Below are 10,298 nucleotides of genomic sequence, written 5' to 3' on the forward strand. Positions count from 1 at the left end.
CGGGCAGGACGCATAGTGCCGAGGACTCCCTGTCCTCTCTCCACCTGGCTGAACGCAGTGACTCAAGGGACAGGAGCGATGGTGGCTGGTCCCTGCCTGGCGCAGCAGGCCATCTCCTCTGTGACTACCCAGGTGCCCTTGCGTAGTAGATGTGAGGCTCTGCAAGTGGAACCGAACAATGACGAGGACGATGGTTCATCTTGCTTGGAGGTGTCGCCAAGGTTGTCTGTTTACGCCTGGCATCAAAACTGCTTCCATAAAGAAAAAAAGGCGGGTCATTGTCATAGGAGACTCTCTCCTGAGGGGAACAGAAGGCCCAATATGCAGACTGGACCCACTTTTTCAGGAAGTCTGCTGCCTCCCTGGGGCCCAGGTTTTAACCCGTGAAGAGAAAGCTTCCTACCCTGGTACAGCCCTCAGATTACTGTCCATTATTGATTTTTCAGGTAGGCAGCGATGAACTTGCAATGAGAAGTCCGAGGGCAAGCAAGAGAGACTTCAGAGCCTCGGGACGACAGGTTAGGGGATCAGGAGCACAAGTAGTGTTCTCCTCTATCTTTCCAGTTGCAGGGAATGATGAGGGAAGAAACAGGAAGAGCCAGCAGATCAATACCTGGTTCGGAGCCTGGTGTCACCGGCAGAATTTTGGTTTTTTTGATCATGGATCAGTCTACACACCACCAGGCCTGCTGGCAACAGATGCGGCAGAATTTTGGTTTTTTTGATCATGGATCATTTTACACACCACCAGGCCTGCTGGCAACAGATGGGGTAGACCTGTCTTCAATGGTGAAAAGGATCTTTGCACAGGAGTTAGCAGGGCTCATTGAAAGAGCTTTAAACTAGATTTGAAGGGGAAACCAAGCTCAGTAGAGATAAGCCTGGGGGCAGCACACTGATATTTGAGAGGCAGTGTGCTAGCGAGGTCCTTTGGTCTGCAATCTTAGTGGAGGTAGGTGATGGAAAGCCACGCGACAGCAAAGACACAAGCGTTATTGGTGTGTTTGTTAGAAACCATGGAAGCACCTGAGAATGGTCATGTAGGAATTAGGGCTTCTCACCCCCAAAAGGTGGCAGGATCAATAGCCCAAATGAAGTACACCAATGCACTCAGCACGGGCAACAAACAGGAGGAGCTGGAAGCCACTGTGCAGCAGGAAAACAATGATATAGTTGCCATCACAGCAACATGGTGAGATGACTTGTACAACTGGAATGTTGCAATGGAGGGTTATAAAGTCTTTAGAAGGGATAGGCGAGGAAGGAGAGGCAGTGGGGTATCCCTGTGTGTTAGGGAGTGTTTTGACTGTCTAGATCTTGACAATGGTGACAACAGGGTTGAGTGTTTATGGGTAGATATTATAGTCATGGATATTTATTATACACAGAAATCATGTAGCCAGCAGGAGTAGGGAAGTGATCGTGCCCCTGTGCTTGGCACTGGTGAGGCTGCACCTCGAATACTGTGTTCAATTTTGGGCCCCTCACTATAAGAAAGACATTGAGTTGCTGGAGTGTGTACAGAGAAGGCAATGAAGCTGCTGAGGCGTCTAGAGCACAAGTCTTCTGAGGAGCAGCTGAGGGAACTGGGGTTGTTTAGCCTGGAGAAAAGAAGGCTGAGGGGAGACCTGGTTGGTGGATGTTGGTCTCTTCTCCCAGGTAACAAGCAATAGGACAAGAGGAAATGGCCTCAAGTTGTGCTAGGGGAGGTTTAGATTGGATGTTAGGGAAAAATTCTTCACTGAAAGGATTGTCAAGCATTGGCACAGGCTGCCCAGGGAGGTGGTGGAGTCACCGTCACTGGAAGTGTTCAAAAAACATGTAGACATGACACTTCATGATATGGTTTAGTGGGCTTGGTGGTGTTGGGTTGATGGTTGGGCTTGATGATCTTGAAGGTCTTTTCCAACCTAAATGATTCTATGACTAGGAAAGGGCAAACGTCACACCAGTCTTTAAAAAGAGCAAAAAGGAGGATCTGGGAAATTTTGGGTGGTCAACCTAACCTCATTCCCTGGGAAGATTATGGAGCAAATACTCCAAAAATTTGTTCCTGTGTGCATGAAAAAGAAGAAAATGGGAACAGCCAGCATTAATCCCTGGACATTTTCTGATCATGACTGGAAATGGCCCTGAGCAACCTGGTCCAATTTGACCTGCTTTGAGCAAGGGGTTGGGCTAGAGGTCTCCCAAGGTCCTTTCTGACCTACATGATTCTGTCACTCTAAACAGTGTTTTATACTGCCAGCTGCATAGTGGGAAATTTGTATGATATGTAAAATAACCTTGCTTTTAGCAAAAAACTGAAAGGTGCCAAGTCTGCAAATGCATGTTTAGCTTTGTGTGCAGCTGTCTTAAGTTCAGCGGGGCTTTTGCATTAAGAGGCATGTGAATTGATGATTGCTGGAACTCCAGTGTGGTGCTGAAATGTTAACAGACAACGGCTCCTACTGTACTTAGCTGCATATGCTAACCTCCTTTTTAGGGTTTTTGTCAAAGGCTCTCTCTATACTCCTGTGTCCTGAAGGAACTGCTTAATATTGTGTGTGGCATCCATCTCATAATGTAGCATCCACGTATCTGAATGATGGAAGTGTTGATGCTGCTTGAAGTGATAAATGTGCTGGCTCAATATGTTTGGCAAGGAAACCACAATTATCTTCAAGAGTAATTAGTTTCTCTTTCCAACCTCCCAGCATGATAAAGTGTCCTTTTAGTTGATCCTGTAGTATCCTTCTACTATAGAATAACAATGTTCATAAGTAGTTATTTTTCTGTTGTATTTTTGATGCCTTCTGGAGTGTGGAAAAAGTAGAAATGTTTGCTAGAAGGCAGTCCTATCTGGAAAACTTTCAGCCACCTTTTTGTTGGTTTCATTCTGCACACAAATGAGTTCTGTTATTTCAGATGATCTAGTTTTTATGGGGGACGGACTCTACAGCAGGATACTTACTAATTATGTTATTCTGACAAAACCAAGAATCAAATTCTGATCTTTTGTGTCCCCAGTGCAGTACATAGCTGCCTCACTCATTTGCTCTAGTGGTACTTCAGGATCCATGTTTATTAATGGTAGTAGAGATTCTAATGCAATATTTCTAGTAGGATGTAGATAATGAGTCTGCCTCCTTCTGTACAGTTGATGCTTTCATGACAGTCCCCAAGAATGCTTTTCTCACATGCTAGACAATACAGGTTTATCCAGTCTTATGATAAGATTAGATAAACTGTGGCACCCAAAATCTAGGAAAGTGAACACCCTGGCCACATCTCATTCGGATGTCTGGATGAAGTCAACACCATCCCTTGATCGGTGCCCTGATTTCCATAGATAGAAAACCTGGGTACACAGTTATGAAGCACTCTAGCAAGTCTGCTTACCTGGAAGATAGCAAAATGAGGACTGGAGGCAGGCAAAACTTTGGAGCTACATGCAAAGAAAGGGGCATGGATTGCTGCAACTAGAGCAAATACTGAGTTTTCAGAGAGAATGCTGTGTTTTCAGTGAAGTTGTTACAGGTTTATTGGGGAATTCACTTGAAACTCTAATAGTTTGTCTTAATGCTATTAAAAAGTTGGTTATACAGTGTATGCCGCTCTTTCTGTGGAAGAAAAGACTATTTTATTGCATATTTTTCTTTAATAGTACATAGATTCAACAGAACTTGAACGTTCTACAGAAGCAGAGAACTCAGTGAAATATCACCAGGCATGGCACAAACTGTGCAAAGCAGAGTAAGTGGCATTGGGTATTCTGTATCCCAAATACAGACCGTGATATTTACTTACGTGTTGAAAAATGCTTCAGTAAATAATTTCTTAGTGCATCCAAACTTCCATTGCTTATGTAAAGGGATAGATATGCATGGTTAGTGACAAGCTTCAGGCATAGCAAATTATAGCATCAACTTATACCCTCAAACTCTGCTTTAATCTGTTTAGACAAGTTGCAGTTGTTTGGTTGTTTAGGGTGGGTTTTTTGGGGGGTTTGTTTTGTTTTGTTTCTTTGATAGATAGACTTTCTTTACAGTGCAGGTCAGTTGTTAAAGATTTTTCTTTGTCAACATACATCATAGTGAAAGGTAACTAGAGAAAAGCTTAGTAAATTCTGGTGACACTCTGCAAACATCTCTGTTAAGAATCATTGTCAGGATTTCAATTTGTATTTGTAAAGTGTTGTTGTTTGTTGTCAAAATGCATTTAACTTCTTCAGTATTACTTAGTAGACATAAAGTTTTATTGTTAAGATCCTAGAGTAGTGAAAACGTAGCTAGCTTATTTAAGCAATATGTATTTAAGCAGTGGGAATTTCTCTGTGAAGCATGAGGTTGGTCAGATGAGAATTGGTGTGGGTAGATGAGACAAATCTCCAAATTTAGAGTTAATTTCTGTGTATTCTGAATGGTCATACAAAACATGCCTTTTGTGCATTGTGCTTGCTTTGCTGTAACCTCAAAAGTCTCTTCAATTTGAATGGATTTCCTTTGCTGGCTTGATTGTACATGTTGGTTGCTTTATATGTGGCTGTCATTACAGTGGCATTCTGGTTCCAGGAGGGTTTGGAATTAGGGGAACAGAAGGCAAACTCCAAGCCATCTCCTGGGCAAGAACAAAGAAAAAACCTTTTCTTGGTAAGATCATTACAGTCAAAAATTACTGTGTTTTGGAGGTGTATAGCAAGCTAATTGATTTGATTAAAAAAACCCAAAACCAAAACTCAAACAAACCAACACACACTAGGAAAGGATCCTGTCCTAGGGAAGTATGTGTGCTGTTGTGAATATTTGCCTTGTAAATAATGCCCAGGGTCATAGTGATGTACTACATCTGCTGTATAAGGAAGGAAGAAAAAGACTATCCCTACACTAAAGGTTTTATTTGCTATATTCACATTTTATGTGGAGAGTCTTTGCTTCTCGTTGTAATTAAATCAGCATCATTATAGATATAAATCAGTGTGCACAAAAGATAGGTGTCTTTGGACACATTTGCTATATTAAATAATTTTTGTTGGTTATATTTGTTATATTTTATTATGGTAAAGCCTAAAGATACCATCTGGCCTATAAGCTAAGTGCCTCTGAAGCTTTGGTTCCTACTGCACATTTTTTGCAATTTTATAAGTGAGTACTTTGACTAGTTGCCAAAGCAAAATTTGAATCTGAATATACCCAGGCTTTCAGTTTCTGTTTGTCTTTACAGTAATTATTGGTAAAATAGATGGGAGGAAAAAAATTTTTAAAGGGGCTTTTAAAAGGCACATAATTGTGTCACATGTATTTACAGTGTGCCAAGTTTGAAGAGTGAGTATTACATTGAGCAGCCTTTTTTGTTTTAGCTTTTTGATCAGTCTGTGTATATATACTGGGTACCAAGATTTCTAAGCAGTCAAGCTTGAGGCGGAACAGCAAGTACTTTGTCAGTCCTGCTCTTTGTCCTGTTAAATACTGGGTGTTTTGTTTTCTCTTCTAGGAGTTTGCCTAGGAATGCAATTAGCAGTTGTGGAATTTGCAAGAAACTGTTTGAATTGGAAAGGTGAGCTCTGTATGCTAGTGTGAATATGATTTGCTTAGAAGAAACGTTCTAGATGTGAAATGTATATCTATTACTAGAACTATTATATAGATCCTATGATCATTAGGTACTCAGCTCTTGCAACGTGATCATTTTCAGCTAAGCACCCTGTGCTACCTTTCTGTACAAGGGAGTAGGAACTTATTATGCAGATTTCTTGAAACCTGCTTCTTGATCTAATGAGTATAGGAGAAAGTGTGCTTACAGTTCACCTCTGTAGTCTCTTTCTAGAGTGTGCAGGTGGTGAGGAGTAGAAAGTGAGAAGTGGTTTTCTCACTGGCTTTCATTAGTTGGAGTAACCAAACCATAGCCATTGCAGTAGTAGTATGAAGAGATTTAGCTTACCAATTAATTTCTACCACTAAGAGCTGAGAGGAAAAAATTTTGTGAAGTAGGAAACAATGGATGTGTATGACTCAGGTCATACGCTTCCTGTGGTTGCTTCAGAAATGGTGCAGTATGTGTTTCAACATAATAAGGTTGTAGCTTAAATACAGACAAGCCCTAAAATGCCGCAGAACTATTAGGATGAGTTTTGTAGTGCATGTAGAACAATGGAAATGTACTGTGTTTGTTTTGAACTTCTGTTTCAGATGCAAATTCTACAGAATTTGACCCAGACACAAAAACCCCTGTTGTAAGTACTGATTTTTTCCCTGCATATGTTTTGTGAACATGTGTCTTTTCTTAAAAAGGGAGTTACCTTTGTGTAAGTCAAGATCTACCTATATTTTTAGATGGTAGGACATGAAGAGGTGACCACTGTGCCTATTCAGTATTGTTTAAAAAGGTATTTTCTTTTAATAGTCCCTTGCCTTCACCTGCTCACTTCTGTGATTTGCCTTAGTGTTATTTTTGTAATTTTTTTAATAGTTTCCTTGGCTGTAGGCTGCTGCTGGGAGTAGATAATAATGATTAGGTTGGCTTTACTAGAGAATAAAATATAAAGGGAAGCTGGAAAGTGGAGCACAAAGCTATTATTGAAATATAAATTTATATAAAAATAGAAGATTATTTGGAAAGCTGTTAAAAAATTCTTGCCTTTCCTTTATATAAATAGTATAAATAAGCACTACACCCCTCCTCCTCCATGCATCTCACAGTCCTCCTTTTGAGGAAAATATCAGTGCTGTAGATATGACAGGGTTCTCTGTGTCATATGCCAATGGTATATTCTTAGAGTGGAGTTCTTCCAGGTATCCTCTAATTCAGGTGAGTATGGTATCACATTGTCATAATTGTAAAACTTAAAAATTATCAGTAAGAGAGGGTTTTTAAGAAGATGAACAGAAATACGTGTGAAAAATAAAGGAGTATCTTGGTGTAAGATGTTCTAATGATAAACTAAGTGGGTTGCTCATAGTGACCTACTGTTTCTGTATCAATTTCCTTCAAAAGAGTTTTGTTGGGATTTGTAAATAAATATATATATTTTTCCCACATCTGCTTAGTCTGAAACATGCAAATAGGAGATTTTTAAAGCATTTGACCTGTTTGTCAAGGTTGTTTATATGCATTGGAGAGAGATCTAGCCTGAACTTTTAAAGGTAGATTAGACACCTTCAGAGCTGCAGTGTGAGACTTACTGCTAAAACTTGGTGGCATTTGGAAATGTCCTCAGGGTGAACAAAGGTAAACTTCGCATTTGGCATCAAATTTGTGGACTTGCCCTCGTAAGAGGTCTCTTCTTGAATGTATGCGAAGGCATAGTCTTTCTCTGGAGGGGTCAATTTCATAGTAGCAATATGTTGTAATGTGTGGAAGATGTTGAAAACTTACTGTAAATTTTTTTGGAAGCAAGAGGGATAGTACAGAAGACTGATTCTGGGGCTCTTTAGTGCCATTTTTATTTAACTTCTCATGACTGCATTTCAGCTAGCCACCTCAGGGACCTTTTCAGGATGCAGTCAGATCATCAGGAGGGATTGAGTCACCCTGTGGACCTGCTGGTTTCTCTCTATTATTCTAAGGGTTGTTCACAGTAGCTGGCTGTGGTGCAGAGCTCCACACTTAGCTGAAGTCAGGAACATGGATCCTTGTCTGCTGCAGCCCTACTGGCAGTTTCTTCTATTACAGAAATTGTAGTGTGTATTACTACAATATATCTAGGGCAAAATTTTATTCCACAAGTAATAACTGAGTGATTTGCACTTTGCATTCAAGGGCAAGTAAGGTATATATGTTAAAGAGAAAATTATATGGCCATAAAATGAAGAAAATATTGGAGTGAATGTATGTGTCATAGAAGAGTAATACAGTGTGTACAATTGAAGCAGTATGCTTGCAGTACGTATAATTGATATTCTTTTGTTCTGAGCTACATTAAGGTTCTGAAATTGGTTCTTACCACTCATATTTCAGCATCTTAATCTGATCTCTGACATCTCAGTTCTGGATGAGAAACAGATGTAAATCATTCCAAGGGGAAAATTTGCACTATCAATAATTATAACTGCTAAATAATCTGTCTTAGCAGAGTCCATCTTGTGCTAAAAACTGTTTAGATATTCTATATAATAACAAATCAATAAAAACGATTGGAAGAGAAGCAGATTAGTGAAGCTTGTGAACTGCTGAACTGATGTATATGTTACATTATCCAAGAAAGTTAATTGGAAACACCGTATCAGCACTGATAATATCTTGCGATGCCACTGTGTGGTTCAACTGAGTGCTAACTTAGGACCAAAGCAGTATTTTTTTTTTTGGTTCCTGCTCCTTTGGAAACTGAAGAGGGAGAAGAAAGGCACTGGTGAGGCAGTAGTTCTATTTCCTTTTCTTTTTAAGAAAAAGGAAGAAATACAAAAGCTCAAATATGCAGTTTGGCAGGGGAACTCAGGTGCAGCCATAAAATATAAAGCTACTTACATCCCTTCATAATTTGCTAAGCATTCAGATACTCAGAACTGTTCTCACCAAAGCTGATAATTTCTGCTAAAGTACATATAAAATACCTTGTTCTACTTTGCTTCCCTTTTGTCTGCATCTATGGAAATTTGAACCTTTTTTATTAGAAATAAAAACTAAGATTGTCAGGTAATCATGTAACTCAGAATTAGGCTTCCAAAGGAAAAACAGGTGTCTGAAATAAAGAGAAATGATATTACCGGTAACTGTCTCTCAATTAAAGTAACAGAAGTTATTGTACTGTAGAAGAGTATTGTCTGCATCAGTAAAAAGTTTTGAGCATTGTAAAAGGTTTTTATGTGATGAGGCAATTGTGACTTGTCCTGTTTTGAACAATAACGAATGCACAACTGAACATGCAAATGTAGAGAGTTGCCTGCAATGCTGAATATCTGTTTCATTTTAGCTGTTCATCTATTTCTACTGGCTATCATTACAACAATGTTGCTCAGCATGGGTTCTGCAAAAGCACCCATGAGTAACTTTATATCGGAGGTAAACCTTGTATAACCCTGGATTGCTTGTTTTGGTGTATATTGATATCAATTATATCAGTATGTAAATGACTGCAAGTATTGTAGAGTTAAGATTTCAAATACCTTGGAAAAAATAGTAGTGTCTGCAAGCAAAAAATGGCAGTTAAAATAATGTAAAACAGCCAAAACTGTGTTTTTAAAATGCTGTAGGAGAAAAAAATTTCCTAAAGCTGAGTTTCTATGTGATTAAAACTAAAGCAAATGAGACCTAGAATTTGAAAATTTTAATAAGCTGTGATTTATAACTTGCGTTTGAGAGATTTGAAGTTGCTGTTAGGTATTTTAATTTAGGCCTAAATTAAAAATGTATACTCTGAAGGAAAAAAAAGGCCTCTCATATAGCAGTTATCTATATTCATCGTACCATTTATGCTGCCAAAATACCACCTTAAGGTTTTGGCTTCAATTCCTGTTTAACACGTTTGATTTCAGTAGGGAGAATGAAGGAGGTACCCGAGCACTGATCACAGTCCCTCAAGTTCTTGATCTCATCTTGTGTTGATTATTTGCAGGTCATGTTCCCACTATATGTTCTTAAGCTTTCTGCTTTACTTTCTAGCCTTATGGATAATAATGATAGGTAAATTGTTACTGTTCTTTCCAGGAAGACAGCTGTTCAGAAAAGTAATGCATTTGCTTGAGAGTAGTGCTTAGTATGAGTTTTCCGTTGCAAATGATAATTTTAAAATTAACTCCTTTAAAGGGAAACTGTATAGCCTGTGAACTGCTAATGAAATGGTTTCACTGGATGGCAAAGTAGTTATTTGTTTTGTTCCATTTCATTTCCCTCATCTTCCTCTACTATTAAACTTAGATTTATTTTTTTGGATGAGCCTTTTAACTATGTTCTTTGTCAATTTTATTGCAACTGCATCTAATGCTGTTCTAGGAACACAAAAATAACCTTTACATAAATAATTCTAACTCACTTTTTGGGTTTTGTTTATTTGGTTTTTTTAGATTTTAAAAAGGTAATTTTAATTGTGACTGTTGTTCTTCATGACCTATTGCATCTTGTGTAGGATCATGAAACTATCCTGTGTAGGATATTGCACTGGGTAAAATAAGTGCATTTTCTACAACTCAAGAAATTGTGCAGAAACAGATTGTGCCAGTAGGTGACACTCTTACAACACATTTGTTTCTTGATACCACTTTTCTATTCAGGGTGTAAGTAACCTGACTGAATTAAAAAATTTCTAAGGTTGTCAAAGAGATGAAAAAGAACGTATGTCCCACTCATGCAAAAACACCTCTTCGAATTCTGTGGTTTTACTTATG

At 38.8% G+C, this 10,298-nt stretch overlaps 1 protein-coding gene across 1 annotated transcript in view; it reads left to right on the top strand.

The window, feature by feature from the left end:
• The first annotated feature begins 78 nt into the window (after nucleotides 1–78).
• The window catches only part of LOC104628605 (CTP synthase 2-like), a 53,217-nt gene continuing 42,997 nt past the window's right edge, over nucleotides 79–10,298 (top strand). Inside the window, exons 1-6 of the mRNA XM_010297249.1 lie at nucleotides 79–270; nucleotides 447–518; nucleotides 3,647–3,735; nucleotides 4,537–4,631; nucleotides 5,473–5,535; nucleotides 6,168–6,211. Of these exons, the coding sequence (XP_010295551.1) occupies nucleotides 79–270; nucleotides 447–518; nucleotides 3,647–3,735; nucleotides 4,537–4,631; nucleotides 5,473–5,535; nucleotides 6,168–6,211 (555 nt within the window). The remainder of the gene's footprint in view (nucleotides 271–446; nucleotides 519–3,646; nucleotides 3,736–4,536; nucleotides 4,632–5,472; nucleotides 5,536–6,167; nucleotides 6,212–10,298) is intronic.

This window comes from Phaethon lepturus, unplaced genomic scaffold, assembly GCF_000687285.1.
Source record: "Phaethon lepturus isolate BGI_N335 unplaced genomic scaffold, ASM68728v1 scaffold16051, whole genome shotgun sequence".
NCBI classification, from domain to species: Eukaryota; Metazoa; Chordata; class Aves; order Phaethontiformes; family Phaethontidae; genus Phaethon; species Phaethon lepturus.